This window comes from Rhinatrema bivittatum, chromosome 2, assembly GCF_901001135.1.
Source record: "Rhinatrema bivittatum chromosome 2, aRhiBiv1.1, whole genome shotgun sequence".
In the NCBI taxonomy this organism is placed as follows: domain Eukaryota; kingdom Metazoa; phylum Chordata; class Amphibia; order Gymnophiona; family Rhinatrematidae; genus Rhinatrema; species Rhinatrema bivittatum.
The window spans coordinates 765,006,857-765,031,554 of record NC_042616.1 but is presented as its reverse complement, the minus strand read 5'-3'; the positions used below and the strand labels follow the sequence as shown (position 1 = coordinate 765,031,554).

Below are 24,698 nucleotides of genomic sequence, written 5' to 3'. Positions count from 1 at the left end.
CCTAAATTCCCTGACATCTTGGCTGTTCATCTTATTATCTCTCTATGAATGATATTGAATATATTGTTTTATCAATATTCCCACACGGGGCCAGATTCATGAAGGCTTTTTTATTTTTTTCCTATTTTCCCATTGTGTGTTTATGGAAATCAAAGCCTAAGCTCTCCTTTGGCTGGGTTTGGTATCTTTGCTGGTTTATATATATTTATGGACAAAAGTATTTGGACTGAATTGAAAAGGATGTGTCTTTGCACAGTGGTTCGGTAGTTGTAACAGCGAGTGACACTTATCTGAAGATCAAGTATATTTGTTTCACTTTTAGTACCAGTTTACCAATGTCTTAGTGAACTAAAGCATCCAAGAACAATTTTATAAAAAGATAAAAATTACAATTTTAATTGGTAAAAAAGTCATTCAAAATGTATGAAAGGCAGTGTTATGCAGCTTGTATATTTTTTCACAGTATGACATGAAATTTTCTGTTTATGTACAAATCATAGCTTTCTGCATATGCATTGAAAGTAAAAAAAAAAAAAAAAAAATTGTGATTATTTTTGTAAAGAAGATGATCAATGTGATCCCTCCACAGCGACTGCCAGTAAATGCATAAAATATTTTTGAGGCATGCAGTGATTTACATGGAAGGACTCAATGGAGTTTCCCAGTGTTCACAGAGAAGGAGACAAATTAGGTGCACAGCTCTTGAGGAGGTAAAATTATAATCGATTTTTAAATTTTCATACAACATGGGTTGTCCGGGTGGTCAGAAAACATTAAAAAGAAACAACACAAAGGATAATAGCAGCAACGTGGTTTGAGTATTTCAAATTGGCATCTTATTTACAGTTAAACATACAAAAAAGTGCCTCTTCTGGCAGGAGAAGACATAAATGACTTGCACCTTGCCAGGAGCAGCAGCAGCACCTAAGTGCTGAATTAACTATATCCGGTCCCATGAACGGCCGGCTCCGGTAACTTGCAATTTTAATTTACAATACATATATGTACATACATACAAAGAAATTCATACAAATGCAAACATAGCTCTACTGGCAGAAACAAGATTTTGCATTTGTAAACAAAAACACGGAATTCTTTTTATTACAAAGAACACTGAAGTATATTGCAAAGATGTTAAAGGGCTTGGTGATGACTTTCTGTAGTCTGGTACTTTTCTTCTGAAAAATTAATAAACCAGGTACTTCATCTCTGAGTAAATGAGAGGAAACAGTACAGAGCAAGCTCGGTAAAAGACAGCACTGCTCTGGATGAGGGCTCGTGGCTTGGCATACCAGGGTTCGGCCCTGAAGCAAAAATAAACTGCATACAGTGCAACAGCAAAGAAGTGACCAATCAGTACCGATGGTTTAGGAGACAACCTGCAGACAAAGCAGAAGAAAGAAAACATTCAACAAATGGAGAACTGTATTTTTTAAATTGTTGCAAAGAGCAAGTATCTTTACACAGCTTTCGTTGTGGAAGATAATATTCTCTGAGATGTTCTCGGTGCAGCATTGTTTTAAATTGATGGTTTCATATCAAAAGGCAGAAAGATTCAAGCCTGAAATTTGCCCAGTGACACCCACGGCAGTAGCCAACAACCCACAAATAAGTAACTTTTTAAAGAACTTCCAAATACTTTGAAGTGGCTGACCCGTCATGAAAGGCGGAATATAAATCAGAAATTAAATGAAACAGAGCAAGGATGCTTTATGTTTACAAAAACCTTTATCTCGTGCCATCAGGTGAACCACATCCTACCTGGCTGAAAATATCTGTTGGGTTTGGTCAGTAGAAAGAGAGAAAGCAAAGTTACCTACCTTAACTGGTGTTCTCTGCAGAGAATAGAAACAATTAGCCACACACGTGGATGATATCATCAGATGGTACTAACACACAGGAGAGCTCTCTTCAAGCTCAATAAGGCTAAAAAAAAGCGCCCAAGCATGTGTGAGAATTCCCACACTGCTTCTGCTGCACGAGCCACTTTTGTCATCTCCAAGCTATGCTTCACCACAGAGAGGCAGGATGGATTGTGTGACTGACTGTTTAATTCTCCATGAAGAATGTGTTACAGGTAAGCAGCTTTACTTTCTTCGTGGACAAGCAGGCATAACCAGCCACACAAGTGGGGACTCTCTCGCTATGGATTGCGTACTATAGAAAGTTATTTAAATAAATAGTGAACTTGGAAGATGTAGTAGGCCAGATTGACAAACTGAAGAGTAGTAAATCACCTAACCTCTTTAGTCTTTCCTCATAGGGAGCCGTTCCATGCCCTTTATCATTTTGGATGCCCTTCTCTGTACTTTCTCCAGATGCGGCAACCAGAATTGCACACAGTATTCAAGGTGCGGTCTCACCATGGAGCGCACCGTCACAGCACACTGAGCTGACAATTTTAATGTATTATCCACTATGACGCCTAGATCGCTTTCCTGGGTGTTAACTCCTATTATGGAACTTATGGGGCGGATTTTAAAAGGGTTACGCGCGTAACCCCGAAAACCCACTCCTGTGCGTGCCGAGCCTATTTTGCATAGGCCCGGCAACGTGCACAAGCCCCAGCACGCGTGTAAGACCTGGGGCTTGAAAAAATGGGCGGGGTGTGTTGGCGTGGCCAGAGGCCTCTCCACTGCCACTGGGCCCGGGGATCATGTGCCGGTACTTGGTCGGCACACGCAACCTACACCTGCCCGGAGGCAGGCGTAAATAAAAAAAAATAAAGGTGGGGGGGATATAGGTAGGGCTGGGGGATGGGTTAGATAGGGGAAGGTGGGGGGGATGGAAGTAAAGTTCCCTCCGAGGCTGCTCCGATTTCAGAGTGGCCTTGGAGGGAACGGGGAAAGCCATCAGGGCTCCCCTAGGGCTCGGCACGCACAAGGTGCACAAGTGTGCACCCCTTTGCGCGCACCGACCCTGGATTTTATAACGTTATAAAATTGCGCGCACAAATCTACGCCTGCACGTAGGTAAAAATATCTGGCCCTATCTGTGTAACTAGAGCAAGGGTTATTTTTCCCTATATGCATTACCTTGCACTTGTCCACAGAAAATTTCACCTGCGGTTTGGATGTTCAATCTTCCAGTCTCACAAGATCTTCCTGCAGTTTTTCACAATCTGCTTGAGATTTAACTACTCTGCATAATTTTGTATCATCTGCAAATTTGATCACCTCACTCATCGTACCCCTTTCCAGATCATATATAAATTTAAATGATCTGGTGTTAAAGAAAGAATCTGATATAATGAAGCTCCGGAAGGGTGTAAAAAAATGGCTATTTCAAGAGGCTTATGTTGAGTAGTCTTTAAGAGCTCTGAACAGCAGTTTGTAGAATTTTATGTGTAGATGGTTTTATACAGTTAAGTATTATGTTATTTTTATTATGTAAAGGATGTATTTTTAAATTGTTTTTATCTTGTTGTACTCCACATCAGACATAATATCTGAGAGAGAGCAGAATAAAAATCTTGTAAATAAATATTATAAAGTACCGGTCCAAGTACAGATCCCTGAGGCACGACCGTTTACCTTTTTCCACTGTGAAAACAGATCATTTAATCCTACTCTTTGGTTCCTGTCTTTTAACCAGTTTGCACTCCACAAAAGGACATCGCCTCCTATCCCATGACTTTTTAGTTTTCTTAGAAGCCTCTCATGAGGGACTTTGTCAAACGCCTTCTGAAAATCCAAATACACCACATCTACCGGATCACATTTGTCCACATGTTTATTAACACCTTTAAAAAAAATGTAGGAGATTTGTGAGGCAGGACTTCCCTTGGGTAAATCCATGCTAGCTGGTCCCATTAAAATCATGTCTATCTAAATGTTCTATGATTTTATTCTTTATAATAGTTTCCATGATTTTTTCCAGCACTGAAGACAGGTTCTCTGGTCTATAGTTTCCCAGATCATCCCTAGAGCTCTTATTAAATATCAGGGTTATATAGGCCACCTTCCAGTCTTCAGGTACAATGGATAATTTTAATGATAGATTACAAATTAATTGTAATAGATCTGAAATTTCATTTTTGAGTTCTTTCAAAACTCAAATCATGAAAGGACTTCAACAGATAAATATAAATTGATTATTTACTCTCAGACAATAAAAGGACTAGGGGGCACTCCATGAAGTTAGCAAGTAGCTCATTTAAAACAAATTGAAGAAAATTCTTTTTCACTCAATGCATAATTAAGCTCTGGAATTCATTGCCAGAGGATGTGGTTATGGTAGTTAGTATAACTGGGTTTAAATCAGATTTGGATAAGTTCCTCGAAGAGAAGTCCATAAGCTGCTATTAATCAGGAATAGTAGCTTGGGGTATATTTAATAATGCTTTGTGAATGTATAATGTAGCAATTTTGTACATGTCTTCAATGGAAATCCGTTGTAACTAAGTTATAGAGGCTGCTGTAGCTCTTAATTGATGAGCATTAATCTTTCTGGCGATTGGAGTTCCTGCTTTAGTGAAGCAGAATGAAATACATTGGAAAAAGCCATTATGATAACTTATTTTGTTACTGGAAATCATTGTCTATTTATACCAGAGAAAACATGAGATTTTCTGAAAGATTTTGTTCAATTTAAGTAGAACAGAAACGTTCTCCTGCAGTGTAAGGCATGCAGAACCTGTTCCACTGAAAAGGAATGCAGTTTAGGAAAAACAGTGGATTAATTGACCGATTTATATGAAATTGGGAAACTATTTTTGGTAGAATGACTCCTTAGTACTGTCTTGTTGGGATATATCAGTGTATTTGGTAGCCTATATCACCAAAGCCTGTAGTTCATTTATTTGGTGTGCCAAAACTATCTCCAAGTAAGAAACTTAATATCGATTGTTTACTAATGGAGGCCTCATTAGCTGAGATAAATTGAGGGCCCATTGAACAGGTACAGTTTTAATTGGAGGTTTTAAATGATACTCTAACAAATTTCAATGTTATGGAAAGTTGAAAAATTTGGTTGGTTTTCTTCGTTTGGTGATAAGCTGCAATTGCACTTAGATGGACTCTTACTGAATTAGTTTTCTATTCAGAATTTGAAAGGTGTAAGATGTATTGAAGGGACACTGATTTTGGACAGGTAAATGTATCTTCCTTATGAGAAGAACTCCACAATATGAATCTTTTCCATTTGCAGTTACACAGTTGTATGACAGCTGATTTTCTCACTGTCAGTAATACTTCCTTGACTTCTGATGAAAATGGCATAGCATTTTATTTTGCCTTCAACATCCATCCTTGTAAGAGCTAGGAATTGGAGAAGAGTACCCTGGAAAGATAGGAAGGTGAACAGGAAATGCTTGTGAAACCAAGGGAACAAGATTTGATGGAGCCAATAAGGGACTATGAGAATTATCTTTCCCATCTCTCTCCTCAATTTTAGGAGAGTTTTGGAAATTAGAGGAATCTGAGGGAAAGTGCATATGAAGTTCCTGTTCCACAGAATCCGAAATGCTTCAAGACCTATGCCATTAAGTTCAGGCCTTTTAGAACAATATAGGGGAAGCTTATTTGATGGTGACGTAAACAGATGTATATGAGGTGTGTGCCCCAGCATTGGAAAAGGAGTTGGGTGATACAGAGATCATTTGAGAGGTTGAAGACAGTGACTAAGAGTATCTGCTAGCACATTGTCTTCATCTGAGAGAGAAATCACAGAAAGCTGAATGTTCTTTGACACTGCCCAACTCCGTATCCTGATCAATTCTTTGCATAACCATGCTGATCCAGACCTTACCTGCTTGTTTATACAAAATAATGACTACCTGACTATTTGAATGCGTTTATCCATTTTTTTAAAGACCCAAAGAGCACTGTATATTGCTCTGAGTTCAAGCAGTTTGATGTAGATTTTTTTATTCCTGTAGCAACCAAACCCCCTGAGAACAAAATGTGTTTAAATGGTCTCCCTAACCTTGAGAAGATGCATCTGTCGTTATTTATTTTAAAAGATTTGTAGTTTGCAAACTCCAGGGTTCATGTGGGGAGCATAAGGACATTGATTTTATGAGAACAAAGCCAGAGATGTTACTAAAAAGTGCTTGAAGACAATGAATCATGCTTCCAGGGCCTAACAACTGAATTCAAAGGCACCCTGAAATAGCCTTCTTGAATGTTTGGGCTATTTGGGCAAGGTGTTCAATAACAGGGGACCATGGAAAATGCCTTCTTATCGGTTTCAACAAGGCATGTAAATCAAAGTGAAGATACCTTCAGTAGGCTGTGATGGGCGAGCCTGGTGCATATATGGTTGCAGAACCAGAGAATCGATCTGACTCAATGCTGAATCTAGGGAGGTGAAATAGAAGACCTGGAAGAAGATTGGATAGAACCATCCACCATCTTAAAGAGGGAACAGTAGAATTTTATATTTTATATCTATATTTTTCACCACATGAAGACTTGATAAAGGCATTTTCTATACTCTTTTTTTTTTTTTTTAAGCTCTTTATAGTTTTTTGTGCACTGGAACTTTCATTATTTGTTTTATGAAACTGGATACATTTTATTATACTTTGAAATTCTTCTACCTGCTCTGTACTTTCCTGAAGAGGGTAAGGAATGCCATCTGACATCTTTTGTAAATAAATAAATAAATAAATAAATAAAAAAGATAAATAAGACATTCCCTAGTGGTGTAGTTCTCCATTGAGGCCTGATGTGTGAAAGAATAGAACTTGAGTAGCTCACGGCATCAGAATCTTTGAATTTTACATTTATAATTGGTCATTCTTTTACTGTAGATATCTACTTCAGGGAAGATGGAGTGGAAAATTACTGTATGAAGTTGCTCCGCTAATTTTTCTAAAACTGGCTGTGACTCAGAGGCTCTTACTGAACTGCTCTGAACGTCCAACATGTAGGTCTTCATAAAGTCCGTCTGGCTTTGTACAAAGGTGTAGAATTCCAGAGGTGGCAGCAGTGGTAATGGAGGAGGAGCCCTTCCCGATGGCACCAATATTTCAAGAGATGCCTTGATTTCTCCCCTTTTTTTTATGGTGTTCTTCTGGGCTGACATGCTTTGGCGCCAAAGATGAATGCTTCATTGTTGGCGCTGAGAAGGACTTGGAATACGCCATTGACAGTGATCTCTCTCTGCCATGTCCTGATCACAGTGCCACAGGTGCTGTCTGGACCAACTTTTCTGCATCGTGATCTGTGCTCTGTACAGAATGGCACTCACGGTTTCCATTCAGATGAGCAGGATCAGTACCATTTTTCCAGTGACACTAATGACAGTACCAACACTTCAGCATGGTGTTTCCTTTTCGAGGCCACTGAAGATTGCTTTCTTTTTCTTTCTGTGCCCTGAGAAAGAGACACTTTGGGTTCTGGTCTCCCAGTGGTGGTGGATTCTTCTCCTTGAGAAGGAGGTGAAAATTCCATGGTCCTGTGGCAGAGATCATGGGAATCCACGCTTCCCATTTTGTGGCAACATTTGGAACATAACTTTAAAAGGCATTTTCCCTGCCCGTGGTGTCTTACCTGACGTCCTGAACATGCAAGAAGTTTGGAAGAAAAAAAACTTAAAGAAATCTTTTTTTTTGGGGGGGGGGGGCTTAAAAAAAAAAACAACAAGAGAGGTAAAACAATAAGGAAATTGTGAAAAATCAAAGATTAAACCCCCCAAAAATTGTGGCATAAGCTTTTGGGAGAGAGCTAGAAATCTATCAGTATGCTTAAGAGGACGAAACAAACTGCGGTGGCTCACATGGTAGCAGCAGTGCAGGCATCCCAACGCATGCTCAATGTTTTGGGTTTTTTTTTTCGTTTTGTTTTTTTAAGCCTTACTGAGCTTGAAGAGAGCTTTCCTCGGCATTGACGCTGTCAGATGATGTCCCCACTCATGCTAGCTGATCTTGCTTGTCTATGGAGAAATTTCTTAATCTTAAACATTTAAAAATTCAAGACAACAAAGGCAGTAAATACTTTTAATAAGAAAAAAAAGAAGCAGCACAACTCTGACATGGCCAATGTTGCTAAGTACAACATAACCTCTCTTCCCAAGTCACGACATTGGCCCCCTCTCTGTTGCTGCAGACAGTTAAAGCTCCTTTCACTCGCCTACATGAGCCTTCACTCTGCAGCTCCTCCCCACCTCTCCTCACTTCCTTGTGGATGCTACTCATAAGGCAAGTCACTCTTATCTATACCTTTCTACTCCCGGGCCAGCTCTCAATTTCATACTTTCCCATGTTCACAATAGGCTTGGAATAGACTTCCTGAGTTTGGTGCATCAGGCTCTCTCTCTGGCCTTATTCAAAACCAATCTTAAAAACCCACCTTTTTGAGGCAGCTTTTAAATCTTGACCTGCTTTCAGCCTTATTGATTTTAACTATTTTCTTGATAATGAAATTCCCAAACTCTCTCTTGCCTTTTGTTTTTCTTGATTAGACTGTAAGCTGTACTGAGAAGGGATTGTCTCTTTTGTGTTTTTGTACAGTGCTGTATACGTTGAGTAGCGCTATTGAAATAATTACTAGTAGTAGTAATAATGTTCCACTTGATATTGTTGCCAATGACATTTTTATAGCCTTCAACTTAAAATAGACTCAAGGAACATCTTTGATATTCATAACATCTTTGATCAACGTTCAACGTCTCTGCTAGTGGAATGATAACATGCTTAGCTGCATAGAAAAACAATGCTGGATATTGCTGATTGTAAATGTAACAAATAAAAAAATGTTTATCAGTACTTAGTAAAAAGCAGATAAATATATGCTGCACACCAAATAGAAAGTCTTAGTTTTATAACTTACACAGAAAGCAATCCAACTGGCCCTGAAACACACTGCCCACCAAGTCTGAAGTAGTGAAAACAGGCCTTCCTTAGCTGGTACAGAGAATCTATGAAATTATGACAAGGGTTTGCAATAAGAAAGCAAGCAATGAAATTAGATTATCTTGGAAATTCTATTTAATATACAATAACCTACAAGCAAGCTGTCTATGCTATATTTGAAGAATAGTTTCCCACATGGAATAGACTGTAACAAAATTTGTTTAAACACTTAAAAGAGCAATGTGCTAGTCTTTAGAAACAAAAATTCCCATCACACTTCATTTTCCAATAATACATCTCATGCCTTCTGCCCAAATCGGTTCTAATATGGTTCACACGTTCTCTGCAGACAGGCATGCTGGGATTTCATTTGGAGTCCCCCTCGCCTTACCTTATACACAAGGTATAACAGAGGCCGTCCTTCAGAATTAAACTGCCTTTTCACCAGCTGGTCTAAGCCAGTTTATACTACACATTGGAACTTCCTGCTAAAGGTTACACATATCTGGCCTGTAACACTCCTAGCTCAGAACTGCTGTCTCTTGAAGGGCAGCGTGAATATTGAATACACATGCACATAATCCACATTCAGCTCTAGTAGAGAGAGGCCAGATCACTAGCAACAGATGGGAGAACTCTTGGGCAAAAATTCTCTTTCTGAACTGTGAAACAAATGTGTGATGTCGAGGTTCTTTATCAGTCTGAAATTCTGAAAAGCTCAACTAGCAAAATTCATAAGAGTTGGCCCTCCAGTTTTTAATAAATGTCACCCGTGGCCTATAATGCTTTCTTGCACGTTATGCTCACCATCTGTAGCAGCAAAGAGTTCATAAAGAGCTTGTGCTAGAACATTCACCACAAAGGAATGGGACCTTTTTCTTGACCAATAAAAAGCCTTTTTAGCCTGCAAAAAGAAAGAAAGACGTCTTCAAATCTGTGAGAGAGGATATCTTGCTGATGTTAATATTAAAAAGGCAGGTCTGGGAATCATTTATATGATAAAAAGTTAAGTTCTAGTCCTGTTCCTTCCTTGGTTATCAGGGTTAGCCTAAAGAAACCGCAGCAGATCCGGTTTTCAGGATAGCCAAAATATGCACATTAAGCCTATTTTTAGAGCCAGTGAATGCGCGCATGTTATAAAATCCATTGGCCATGCGCACCTGTGTGCGAAGGGGGTGAATTTTTGCAAAGTCCACGCAGCGATGCAATCGGGCCTTCCCCAGTTCCCTCCCAGTCCGCTCCAATTAAGAAGCGGACTGGGAGGGAACTTCCCTAACCCCCTGCCTAATCTTCCTTCCCCTTCCCCTTTCCTCCCCACCCCCTAAACCTAATCTACCTTTCCTCAATTTTTTTATTTTATTACTTACTGCTCCTCGGGAGCAGAAGTAATTTACGTGTGCCAGCCGGATGCTGGCACGTGCTTCCCCCGCGACAGCGGCTAATGGTCACTGTCGTGGCCGGCCTCCCTCCCCGCCCAGACCATGCCCCCCTGGCCCGCCCTTTCCTGGGCCTGGCACTTGTATATGTATCGGCACTTACGTGCGTGGCCGGGCCCTTTTGAAAATGCGCCGGGCATTTAAAATTCACTTCCACCACTGGGCTTGATGTCTCACCTGGAGCACTGCAGAATCCTCATAGAGGTCAGGGATTTCCTGTAATAGGCTTCTCCATATTTTTATGTCATTCAGCACAACACTCATTCCTCCTCCTGTCAGAGGATGCCTCATGTTGTATGCATCCCCCAAGAGTAGCACACCTGGATTTAAGAAAGAACCCCAAAAAATGAATCTACCTGGTCTTCCAGGCTAAGACCATATGTATGTAAACTATCATTTATTTCCATTTTTGGAAAAAGAAGAAATATTCCTAGCACCACCCACTCCTAGAACCAGATAGAACATTAGAACATAGGAATGCCATATTGGGTCAGACCAAGGTTCATCAGTCCAGCACTCTGGCTCCGACAGTGGCCAGTCTAGGTTACAAATACCTGTCAGATCCTTAATATTTGATCTCTTTCTTGAATCACACTTCCAGCAATAAGTGCTGGCTTTCCTAAGTCTACCAGACTAATAACTGTTTATGGACATTTCCTTCAGGCACTTGTCCAATCCTCTTTTGAACCTCACTATGTTAGTTGCCTTGACTACATCCTCCGGCAAAGGATTCCATAGCTTGATTGTGCACCGAGTGAAAAAATACTTCTTATGATTTGTTTTAAATTATCAGTTCTTACCAGTTTTGACACGTTACTCCCCATGCTTAAGCTGAATCCAAGTTTTTCTCTCCCCCTGTTCTATGTAAGACAACTTTGTCACTGTTTTTTATGGTTGCAATGTAAACCGGAGTGATAATTAACTCTGTTATTTGAACTTCGGTATAGAAAAGTTATAAATAAATAATCTGCCGGTTGCTACTTTCATGGAGTGTCCCCTAGTCCTAGTGTTGTTTGAAAGGGTAAATAACTATTCCCTATTTATACGTTCCACCCCACTCATGATTTTATAAATTTCAGCCATATTCCCTCTGTCTTCTCTTTTCTAAGTTAAAGAGCCCTAATCTGTTTACCCTTTCTCCATCCCCTTTATCATTTTTTGTCACCTTTCTCTGTACCTGTTCTATGTCTGCTATGTCTTTTTTGAGAACACACAATACTCAAGATATGGTCGCACCATGAACTCACACAAAGGCATTATGATATTCTCTATTCTTTTACAGATAATTCCTAACATTCTTATTTTTGGGGGTAATTTTCTTTTTATTTAGATAAGAGTTGTATAAACAGTATTACAACGATCAACCCCATACATTTTTCCTTCCCATTTCCCCCGTCCCAAGGTACGAGGTCCCAATATCAAGATTGTCTCAAGTACTTCAAATCACTGGAATCTGCGTGAGTCACAGACTCTTAAGAGGAGCCCAAATTTGCACAGTTGCTTCTTATGTTTATCCTGAAAAGGATTCCAGATCTTTTGAAATCTCGGAATAGTGTCATGCCTCAAAGCGTCAGTTTTTCCGTGCAATATATCATCTTCTCATCTTCACTCTGGTGTAGAACACCTGCAGAGGCGGAGCCTTGGCCTTTCCACCACGCAGCCAAAATACATCTAGCGGTAGCCGCCACATAATTAATAAGTCTTTTCTGGGAGGAAGTCTTGTGTCTGCATATTTAGCAGAAAACATTTTGGGCCTCTCAGGATAGTCCCCCAATATTTTTAAATTAGGGGACATGATATGGAAGAACAACCCAATGGCCCCACATTTGCGCCAACACAGGCCATCAGTAATAGGGTACATTCTTTGCATCTGTATAGTAGTTTATAACCATTCCCAACCAATGCAGAAGATACAGAACTACACCCAATAGACATGAAACAAAGATTCCACATACCTTCATCCCACTCTTCCCCTAGATCAGATTTCCATGCCACCATATGCTAAATTTTGTCAGGATTGCTTTATTTAGTAAAGAGTATATTTTGGAAATAATGTTCTCGATTGTGGCCAACTTTTCACAATATCCCTCAAAGAGGATTTTCCCCTTCAACAAATCAGACTGCACCTTGTTTGACTTCATAAAGTTTACTACTTGTATAATTCTTAACATGTGATTTGCCTTTTTGACCGCTGCTGCCCACTGAGCCAAAGATTTCAAGTTATTGTCCATAAAGAGTTAAATAAATAAATAAGTAAGGACTCCAAGGTTCCTTTCCTGAGTGGTGACTCCTAATATGGCACCCAGCCACATTTCACTATGTGCATTACTTTGTACTTGTCCACATTAAATTGTATTTGCCATTTAGAAGCCCAGTCTCCAAGTTTCACAAGGTCCTTCTGCAATTGTTCACAATCTGCTACTATGCTAATGATTCGACAGGCTCATTCCTTCCTGGTTTTAACTCACATGAACTTTTAGTCTTGTTTTTCTTAGGGAAAGCAATAGGAAAATCAGATCTTCGAATCCATGTCGGCAGTGGGGTAAAACCAGGACTGGATCAGCCTGTCCTGGAAATCTGGAGCCAACTGGCAACCCTATGCTCCATGCTTTCAATGTGTTTGAACTTAAGCCACTTATGTCTGAATGCAAACTTTCCTACTTATCGGGCCTTGAATGCAAGACTCAAGTCTTAACATCCCTCCTCCTGTCTACGCTAAATGTATCAGGGAAAATTGGTACCAGGTTTTTCTGGGCATCTTCTTTTCTTTACCTTTTTTGTTCACTGGTGAAGGAGGCAGGAAGCTCGCTGGCATGGTCCTCAAACGGTCATTCTGCACTGCCAGATGGAACGACTCTTTAATATGTTCTGCAGTAAGTAGATTCTTTTAGTTACAATCATAAAGGTATTTCCTGGGTTTAATTTACTCACAGCCATGAAAAAACATGTAATTTTACATAGTTGCACGGATGTCCAGCTTTCCTCTCATTGTTTTGCAGCTCTTTCTGCATGTCAGTTCAAAAACACTACAGCTATAGCTAATTCTGCAGTAATAAGAAAAAATGATTCCTGATCCTAAATATAGCAAAGATTTAAAAGCAGTCGATCAGCACTTTCTCCCGCAAAAGCAATATAGAGCTAGGTATATGACTCGCTGAGTCAGCCACCTGCACACCAAAGAGCAAGCCCGAACAAACATCAGAAGTAAAAACAATAAAATACTTTGGGGGCTAATTTTCTAAAGGGATTTATGCGTTTAAAATTAGGTTTTATGTGCAAAAATGCACTTCAAGCAGGTAAATGGGCTTTTGAAAATTGTTACAATATATGCTACTTTTACGCACATAATCCTTTCCAAAATTACCCTCTTTGCTTAAAACCTTTTGAAAAAGTTCATAGCTTTGAGGAGGACAAACAACTCAGGAGCAATGCCATCTCATTATCCCTTGAAAAAGGCAGTTTTATAGTGCAAAACATCATTGTGGGTTAAGTTGTTTGCCCTCCTCTGCTGCTTGCCGTGATGGCTCAATTTATTTTTTGTATTTATTGCTGACAAGTTTGCCCATAACATTCTTGAAAGCAAGTTTGATCTGGCAGGTCTCTAACTTTGGAACCAATGCTGATTATTCTCCTCTCCAAAGCTCTAATCTACTAAAGGGTTGTCCCCATTTTATGTCTACCGGAAACTTACATAGGACGAAGGCCCTCCGCGTGTACTGCCCAGGCTTCAATGTCGGCACAGGCCTACGAGGCCTATGCTTAGGGTGGCAAAAATCTTGGGCGGCAGAAGTTTCAAGCGTCACCACGTGCTGCAGTGGGTATGGGCCGCAGCCCCTCATCGCCTGTTCCGTTGGATAGTGTAAGCCACGCCTCCATCTGAGGACAGCAGAGCTTCGCAGCCCAGATGTAGACAGGGTGGCTGCTGGTATCGGCCTGCGGCCTCTGCAGCTTTTGTTGGCATGGCAGAGACAGATTGCCAGCAGGCTACCATGAGCTCCTGCCCCAGGCCATGTCCTAGGATGCAGGTAGGGGGTGGGTGGTGGCAGAAACCTAAATCCGTCACTGGTGCTACCATCTTCCACTTAACGACAGTTTCTGTGACTATCCCTGGAGCTGGCATTAGGCTAGCAGATTTATAGGTGTCTGCTTCCAACTTGGATTCTTTTTTTTTAATCCAAGCATGTGCCCTTTGACAATCTTGAGGAAACTGTTCCTCCTTAATGAATTCCTAAAATTTTAAATATATTCTTTCACTTCCATAATTCACTTGAATGAATTTTATCTGGTTCTGGTACCTTATTTTTCTTACAGTCCCATTCTCCCGCCCCCCCCCCCCCCCCCCCAATACCAGATATCGTGTGCTACATAAGTATATATTTTGTTGTACAGTAATACAAATCAGGCTAAATGAAAAATGATTAGGTACAGCTAAAAAGAGGTTATGGACAGACTTGTATGGTCTATTATTGCCTGAACTCAAGAGCAAATTACATATATTAAAAACAAAGTTTTGAATCTGCTCACATCAACCAATGTGACCATCAACATGGCAACAACCACATACGGTCACTCTTGTAGTCTTACCCGGTAATTGTGGATAAATGTTTTCTATCATGTACTCTTTGATGTTTCTTGGCATTTCCCCTCTGATATCCACGAGTACTCGTGTGTCCTCTGATGAAATCTGATAGATGAGCACTGGGCTGGGGTTACCTAATACCAGTTCTGCATGGTTCGCTTTACACTGCGGTGAGTTCTTTAAAAGTGAATAAAGGAATGAAAAATGCCGTAAAAGTTATTTCTAGTCATAGTGAAACCACATGCTGCCTTTAGGGCTTTCCTACTTAGCTGTTTGATCCAAACAGAAATACACTTATCAAGGTGTGATATTTCTGGTTGCCACATTGCCAATAGTGACCAAAAAATGTAGGTTGGCAAATGAAAATTCTCCATACATCTGGCAACCTCTGCTCACTAAGGCACCACTGCAATCCATCTGGTGAGGAAACGGTCAGTCTCTCTGTGCCATCTCATATACCTACCCACTACAGCAAGTTTTCATCGGAAGCAAAACTGGAGGTGAGGCTGCACTCTGAACTCTCAGAATTATCCAGTCATTGTGAAGGTAACAGGGCTAATAAATAGTGCCAAATTTTGGCCTCCGCACACTAATTTGCCCCATTGCAATCTTATCATCTGGATTTTTAAAGCCATCTGGGAAAAGCAGATTTTCCCACATTTACTGAGGGCTCTCTAGCAGCCAAGCCAAAACTGCAGAGTATACAGTAGCAAGGTTATGTCGGAACATGACTGTATGAGAATAAAGAATAAATGCATACATTACCAAGGACTGACAAGCTGTGGAAATCCAGGGGCAACAGACAGGCATCCCTATTAGAGCAGGGATGCTTATTGTTGTCTTTACAACTCTCACATTGCCTGAGCCTTTTCATAGCTTTTAGTGGGCTACACCGTAAAGCATATCTCTCTAAATACAGTAAATATAGATTTCTAGAGCTCCATAATCAGCTGCTAGCTAGATTACAAAGTTAGCTATATAAACTTATCCAAATAACTTTGCTTGGATATTCAGCTCCACAGCTAAGTTAGCTAGATATGTGTACCTGGCTAACTTTAGGATAATATTCATGCAGTCCTAAATTTTTCCAGCTAAATTAGCCGGATGATACTGAAAATCAATGTTTCTCTGTAGACAACCCCAATAAACAGACGTGCAAGATGGGTGATGTCATCCAACAAAGTCGTATTGGGTCATTTTCTCTCAAAGCCCAGAAGGTTCCATCATTTTATATCAGAGCACGCATCTTCCTGCACTAGCATCCCTGCATTCGAGTCTCCCCTGTCTATTGTAATCTGCTCAGCAAACGGTCAGGAAATCACTTCTCTCAATTTCACCCTGAATTTTCAAAATGTTTTCAGATAAGGGGAAAAGTCCATTCACAAAATGTAAACAGTGTGCACATAAAATGTCCATACTGGATTTATACTCGTTTTGCCTAAAATGCCTCAGACTGCATCATGATTCCACAAACTGTGGCCCCTGAGGACACTGATTTGCTGGGAACTCTGGCTACAATATAAGCACCCAGATTCATCGAAGCAGAGTGAATTGTGAACCAATTTAAAGGCAGCTCCAATTTGAAAGAGTTGGAAATCAATGGAGGTACAGCACTGAGCCATCGAAGCCAAAACAAGCCTACGACTAAAAGGCACAGCACCAAAATGTCGTCATTGGTAAATCAGAGCTAGGGACAATCTGCACTGCAAAGGAACAGGGCAGACCCATTGGCACCACAACACTGAGGTCGTGAGTCTATGGTACCGAAAAAAAACAGCGCAGAACTGTCAGCGCAGAAGCATAGATGCCAAGATTTACCAATACGAAAGTGTCAGCACCAAGAATCATCATCAGCACGTCGACGCTGACCCTCATCGACACAGAAAAAAAAGTGACTCAGAGCCAAAACCTAGATACAAACTTATTTACATCCAGCAAGATTCATCTCCATCATCAAAAGCTTCCTCTGATCTCACAAAGTAGGAAGAAAGCATATAAAGAAGAGAAAACATATGGAAATGTCAAGTGGATTTCTTCACCTCCTACACTGGGACCCTCAAGAGTCAACAAAACTTGATAGCCCAGGCATCCTATCACAGCAACCTATAAAGGAATGTCATGCCTTCATATGGAAATTATGGGCGGATTTCATAAACACATGTATTTATTTATTTATTTATTTATTTTATTTAATTTAATTTAATGCTTTTATATACCGGTGTTTGTGTGTTCATCACATCAGTTTACAGTAAATATATAGCAAATATGGAGAGAGAAAGGAGCAAAAGTTACAATGAACATTATAAATAATTGCAAAAACCAATGCCTCAGCAAAAGAAGTCTGCCACTTAAACCATTCTAGAAAAATTACGAGAATATCTACAAGCAAAACTCCCATGTGCCTGTTTTGAGAGGAGGAAGGAGAATATAACAGAAGAAAAAATATAAATCAGAAACAGTTTCTTATGTCCAGATTTATCTGTCTATTCATTTAGTTTTTATAACTCAGTATTAATATAATCAGATGTGCCATCTCCAGATCTACCATTGGACTCCACACCAGAACAACCCAGAAGTTTAACACCATCAGAAGACTCCACGTAGCCAAAGTTTCATCAGAAAATGTTGGGAGTGATACCATTGAGCTTAGAAGAGGACTCAGAGAAAATAAGTGAATTTACAAGGGAAAACACTTTTCATCGGACCACCTATGGTAAAAAAATATTGATGTAATATACAGGATTTAACAGTGTTCAGGAAATGAACAAGTGCAACTCCCTCATGATTATCACTGTAGAGTCCGCAATGAAAGCTAAGAAAACAAAAACGTATTCAAACTCACTCCCCAAGATTCTTGATATGATTGGAAAAAGGGGTATATCAAGAGCTATTATGCAAGCCAGGACTGCTGCGTGTCAGTAACAAATGATTCAGTATCTTTATAATAATCTTGAGAAACTAGGAGAAAAATCAAAACGCATGTCAGATGAAGAGAAATAAACCTTCAATGAGATCATGGCAGATACAAAGGATTGCACAAAATATATGATATGGTCTATTTATGACTCCCTCGATACCGCTACTAGGGTATCTGCAACAGCCATTGTAGCGAGAAGACTGGCCTGCTAAAGGCGTCCGGCCTCAGAGATGATGTCCATGAAAACCTGGCAGATTCTCCTTGTGTAGGTGACAATTTATTTGAGGATAAGGTGAGTCAATAAAGAACCAGAATACTGCTATTCAGGCTCTCACCTCCTCTCATTAAGAGTCATCGATACAATGCCAATGCAAACAGGAACCTTAAAAAAGGTCATCCTTCTACCGGTAAAGGAGAAGGTACAATTGAACTTATAGACATCCAATAATCATACAGCAGCAACATCAACCATAACAGCATATCAGCAGCCACAAGCCAGACAACAAGTCATACCAGATCTCAACAGAGGGAAGGCAATCAGCCCCCCTTGAGATCTACTCTGTCCTTTTTACCCCAATCCTGTGTACCTGCAAAGCCCATTTTCACACCTGGAAGTAGGAGGGAGATTTTAATATTTCATAAGTGCTACATTCAGATAACATCAGACAATGGGTTTGAAAATAATAAACAAAAGGTACATTCTAAACTTTGAAAACTTGCCACCTTCAAATCCCCCGATTTACTATCAGCAATTAAAAGATCAGATAACTATATTACAGAAGGAGTTACAATCACTTCGTCACACCAAAACAGTACAACCAGTTCCCCTATCTCAAAGGGGAACAGGTTTCTAAAACAGATACCTCCTAATTCCAAAGAAATCAGGCAATCTTCAGCCAATATTAGATCTTAGAGATTTAAGCATTAGTCTAAAAAGAAAAGGTTCAAGATGAATTCAATAGGTACAATTTTACCACTCCTATAAACAGGTGACTGGCTAATATCTCTGGACCTGGAAGACCCCTATGCATACATTCCCATCAACATACAGTATCTCATCAAAAATTTCTAAGGTCCACCTTAGAAGATCACAATGACTAGTACGGGTTATTTTACCCTTTGGTCTTGTAGCAGCACCCAGAGCACTACTAAATGCTTAGTAGTGATTGCAGCTCATGTGAGGAAAGAAAACATTATGGGGCAGATTTTAAAACCTGCGCGCGGGTGCAGATTTCTTCGTGCAACCCGGCACGAACAAATCTACACCCGATTTTATAACATGCACGGGCAACCGCACGCATGTTATAAAATCCAGGGTCGGCGCGCGCAAGGGGGTGCACAATTGTGCAACTTGTGCATGCCGAGCCACGCAGCCTGCCTCCAGCCTCGGAGGGAACTTTCCTTCCGCCCCCCCCCCCCCCCACGCACCTTCCCCTACCTAAGCCGCCCCCCCCCCCAGCCCTATCTAAACCCCCCCATACCTTTATTGAAAAAGTTATGCACGCCGGCCAACGGCCGGCCTGAGATCCCGGGCACAGCGGCAAATGGTCGCTGCCGAGCCTATGCAAGATAGGCTCGGCACGCGCAGGGGCAGCTTTTTGGGGGCTACGCACGTATCTCTTTGAAAATCTGCCCCTATGGTATTTCCATACTTAAATGACTGGCTATCAAGCATATCCCAAGAGGTTTCCAAGACACAATCTAACTGATAAAAACAATGCACTACATAGATTTCCTTGTAAATTACAAAAAATCCACACTCAGAACAAAACAGCATCTCAGGTTCATAGGCACAAAGCTGAATATGATCAGAACGAAAGCATATCTTTCAAAAAAGAGAGCAAACAAATGAATCAGCTTAGCACAAGAAGTGAAAGCAAAGAAATGGATAACAGCCAGGAAATACATGAGACTATTGGGACATATGGCATCAACAGTGCTTGTAACACCAAAGGCACGACTAAAGATGAGTTATCACACAAAGGATCCAAAAAAGGCCAGGTGAAATAGTAAAACTTATTCAAAGCTTAACCAAGGGTAACAGAGCTATTAATGAAACCATCACAGGTGGGAACTTTTAATCGCTAAAGAACAGTTTCTCCCAACTCGGCTGGACTATCCAGCGAAACAGTTTTTCCCTTTTATTTTAAATAATAGGTCTCTTAAATGTGTCCACAGAAACCAAGAAAAAATTATTTAATTTTTAGCATTTTTTTTTCTTTTTTCAACAAATTATTCCCTGAGGGTTAAGGATTGAGAAACCTCCATTGTTGTTTTGAGAAAACTGATTTAATTATTTTGATTGTGGATTATACCAAAGATTATGTTAAGGAAACTAAAGTTTTAATTGAAGATGTGAAAGAAAAAATTAAACTAACATTGGTTGATACCTTAGATAAAATGTTGGTAAAACAACAAGAAACCTTGGATCACTTCAAGAATTTTCTGAAGCGATCCAAGGTTAACAAACTCAAAAGAGATGAGAAGGATTATGCTTCAAATAGAATATATCGGTGGTTATATAAGAATGATAAAAAAAAATCAACAGAAAAGAAAACTATGTTTGATCATTCTAGTGATGGGCTATCTAATGATTTGGATGATTCTGATGAGGGACGCTTTAGATCAGTGGAAAATGATCCAGGAGCTCGTCAGCATTTTTTTAGGACAGGGCTGCCATTTTCATTGGCCCTGGCAGCTGTATCAGCAAAGAGATTTTAGAACTCCCAACAATTCAAATCAGTCCCAGTGGGAAGGATCACAGACTCGGTCGCAGTCACAGTCAAATCCATAGTTGTTAATCTGTCCACTAAATCTTTGACACCGGTTCAAGAAGAAATTTTGAATTTTGGGTTGTCTTTTGTACCAACTAATTTATATGACCCCTTTGAATGTCGTGGGGCATTTTTTAGATTTACTTGATTGTTGCATTTGAAATTATATTTTTCATCATGTAAAGATGAAGTTGAACCTATATCAATTGTTATCCTCAAGATCTATGTGGATGCCATCTATTCCATTTGATGCAAAACTTTCAACATTTCATGATTTAGTCATAAAGGATATTTCTGAAATAGATACAGTTGCTATTAAGACATATTAAAATTTTAAGAAAGAACAGTGATTGTTATCAAACCCGCCGATAAAGGTGGGGGGGAATCATAATTCAGGATCGTGCTGGATATTGTATGGAACTATCTAGGCAATTACAAGATCAACAATTTTATCTGAGTCTAGAACAAGATCCAACAAAAGATATGCAATTATTGGTTAAACACCTTTTAAAATCTGATGTGTTACCTTTTCTGATGATGAAAGAGCATCGGTTTCTTTATGTATCTTTTCCACGGATGCCAGTGATGTATAGAGTACCGAAGATTCACAAAACATTAAAGAATCCTCTATCCATTTTTTGGACAAATTTTTGAGACCACACATATTAAAAATGAGATCTTATGTACAAGATATCACTGATTGAATTGTTTACTGTAACAATGGATGTAATTTCATTGCATACCCATGATTCAGCAATGAGAGTTATTAGTGATTCTTTGATGAAGTCAGTTGAACCAACACGAATTCCAATTCATTTTTTATTGGATATAGCAAAATTAATATAATATGCAACAATTTTTTCTCTTTTGATGGAAAATTTTTTATTCAGAAACATGGACTAGCCATAGGCTGTTCTGTGGCTAATTTAATTATGTCAGAATATATATGTCTTGAATTTTATGTATGTTTTTATTATGAACCGTTTTGATTAATTCTTTGAATTGTAAAAGTGGTACACAAACATTTTTAAATAAATAAATAAATTAATATGTTTCACTCTTTTTTTCTAAGGTGATACTGTGGATCCAGTTTACAGATGATTTATTTTTTCTTTGGAATTCCACGGTGGAAGACTTAAATATTTTTCATGAGTGGATGAATTCAGTTGATAATGATTTGACATTTACAATGTCTTTTGATTTTCAATTAATTGTTTTCTGGATTTATCTATTGAGAAAACGGGGGACGGTTTGTCAACTACAGTTCATCGGAAGGATACAGATAAAAATCATTACTTGAAGTTTCAGTCTTTCCATCATGTATCCTTCAAAAAAGAAGGTTTGCCGGTTGGCCAATTTTTTCATTTCAAACGAATATATTGATTTATAGAAGAATTTAAGTGACAGGCTGTTATTTTAACACAAAGTTTTGTTCAGCGGGGGCAGCTTATTGAAGGGCTCTATATTCAGATTGTGATTCTTTACTTCAGTACTTTACTTCATCCTACTTTATTCAACTAAATCAGCTTTGGTAGCATCAAGTATAAGGAGACATTGGGGAATTATGGCTCTAAATCCAATTTTCTCAGAACTTCCCCTTATTACATATAAAAGAGGTAAAAATATTAGAAATATGGTGATTTGAGCCAATTTATCTGGATTGTTTAATGAAGATCTGCAATCTGATATTTTGGGACATACTGTATGTAAGAACTGTGACGTCTGTGCAAACTCTTTGACAGGTCAAATGTGGAGCGATCCACAGTCAAAGAAGATTTTCAAACGTATACATTCTACAAGATTCAGTGATTCATACAAGAAGAGGAGGAGATGTTGCTTCTGTTTTAAATTTGAAGGAACAACAGTGGATTCATAAATTGAAATCAATTGTTCCACTGGGAATGAATGAAACTTTTGATTGGTATACCTTGATTTGAGCTTCACTTTGTAGGTTTGAATTCACAAAGCTTTTTTTGATTGGCTGTTTTCAAAATCTAGAATTTGGATTGGTTCTTTAAGTATCCCTTTTGATTGGTCTTTCTTGTAATAAAACATGGAAGAGCTGGGGTGTTTGTGGACGCCATTTTGATGTAAGGGAAGAAAGAGTGAAATATTTAATGCCGGTACATAATCTTTTTTTTAAAAACTGATATATGAAAAAGTCTGATATTTTCTTCTTCTTTTTTTAAGAAATATATTGCCCCTGATGAAGAATCAAAATGCGTAGCACATCAGGCATTCTAGGGCATGACATAAATGTTTCCAATTAGCGTCTCGGTTTAAAAGAAGAAATCTTTGAAAACATATGCATACACTTTGGCAAAGATAAGTAATCTTTCCTCTCTTTTGAAAATATTTTAGAAGTCTAAGGGATTATAAATGAAAAAAGAAAAAAATATACTAAAAATTAAATAATTTTTGCTTGGTTTCTGTGGACACATTTAAGAGATCTATGATTTAAAATAAAAAGGAAAAACTGTTTCACTGGATAGTCCAGCCAAGTTGGGCAAAACTGACCTTTAGCGATTAAATGTTCCCACCTATGATGGTCTCATTAATAGCTCTATTACCCTTGGTTATGTTCTGAATAACAACTAAAGATGAGGCACGCACAATGTCGTCTAAAAATCAAATGGAAACAGCTTGTACAGCTAATAAGTTACATCCAATTAAACAACAAGGTGAAGAAATCACTCACATGGTGGACAATCAAGAAAAACCTACTATATGGTCAGAACTTCCACCCACCAACTATCCAGATAATGGATGCATCTCCTCACTGATAGGGAGCACATCTCAACAATATCTGTACACAAGGAGAATGGTCACAAGAAAAGTCTATGTTTCATATTCACCTTCTGGAACTGAGAGCAATTTTCAATGCGCTAAAGGCATTCAGACCTTAGCTAGAACACAAAACAATACAAATCCAAACAGGGACAGGATCCTACCTATTCTACAAAGAGTCTATAAACATTTGGAACTGGGCATCCACATGGTCAACTACAAGATATTAATGGTTAGATAAGGACTCATGCAATGATAGTTCATTTGGATAAGGAGTGCTTAAGAACATTTTTAAATAATCCAAATAAACTTCTGTCAACACACAAAATGGGTTGCCAAGAACCCATGGAAAGTCAAACTAACATTGAGGCAGCCCTCAATCACAGGGAGTCCTATCTTGTGTGGCTATCTGTTGGACTTGTTCATGGAGAAAGCAAAATTGTAATAGGTATTCTCTATGGACAGCAAAACAAACAGCCACACAATCCCTTCCTCCTCTCTGGGAAATTGCCAAGCTTGAGAAAAAGACTGAGGAGACTCAGGCCCAGAGCACATGCTCATATATAAAAAAAATGGAACCTTCTGTGCTTTGAGAGAAAACGACCTGACTCAGCACCGTTGGATAACGTCATCCATCTTATGTGGCCATTTGTTGTGCTGTCCATGGCAAACACCTGTTACAGATAAGCAATTTCACTGTATCCGGCTAAGTTACCTGGATAGCTGACCCCCACTGGCTAAGGCACTATATGCAGCCAGCTATTGAAATGGTGCCATTTGTACAACTAGTCTGAACTTAGCTGGATAAACGGTGTGGAATTTAGACCCCCTTATATTATTCTTTGATTCCAGCTAAAGGAATGAACAGTGCTAATCAGTAGCACTATTTACCTGTTCAATCTCAAAAAATAGATTTAGGAAAGTTTTGATCTGAATATTTATTTCTGTCCACATATATCTAGACACAGATACATATATATAGACCCATATTTACATTTATTTATATAGATAGCTATATATATATATATATATATACATATATTTGTAGATTGATATAGATGTATATCTGCCTATTAGGGATGTGAATCGTGTCCTCGATCGTCTTAACGATCGATTTCGGCTGGGAGGGGGAGGGAATCGTATTGTTGCCGTTTGGGGGGGTAAAATATCGTGAAAAATCGTTAAAAATCGTGAAAAATCGAAAAATCGAAAAACCGGCACATTAAAACCCCCTAAAACCCACCCCCGACCCTTTAAATTAAATCCCCCACCCTCCCGAACCCCCCCCCAAATAACTTAACCTGCGGGTCCAGCGGCGGTCCGGAACGGCAGCGGTCCGGAACGGGCTCCTGCTCTGAATCTTGTCGTCTTCAGCTGGCGCCATTTTCCAAAATGGCGCCGAAAAATG

The 24,698-nt window shown here is 39.3% G+C and overlaps 1 protein-coding gene across 2 annotated transcripts in view; it reads right to left on the bottom strand.

The window, feature by feature from the left end:
• Window positions 1-378: 378 nt before the first annotated feature.
• SQLE (squalene epoxidase) overlaps window positions 379-24,698 on the bottom strand; it is a 67,911-nt gene continuing 43,591 nt past the window's right edge. For both annotated transcript variants that reach the window (XM_029592011.1, XM_029592010.1), the window contains exons 6-11: window positions 14,818-14,989; window positions 13,006-13,101; window positions 10,411-10,553; window positions 9,605-9,701; window positions 8,775-8,862; window positions 379-1,379 (exon numbers count right to left, since the gene is read on the bottom strand). In XM_029592011.1, coding sequence (XP_029447871.1) covers window positions 1,187-1,379; window positions 8,775-8,862; window positions 9,605-9,701; window positions 10,411-10,553; window positions 13,006-13,101; window positions 14,818-14,989 — 789 coding nt within the window. In that variant the 3' untranslated portion in view covers window positions 379-1,186. The remainder of the gene's footprint in view (window positions 1,380-8,774; window positions 8,863-9,604; window positions 9,702-10,410; window positions 10,554-13,005; window positions 13,102-14,817; window positions 14,990-24,698) is intronic.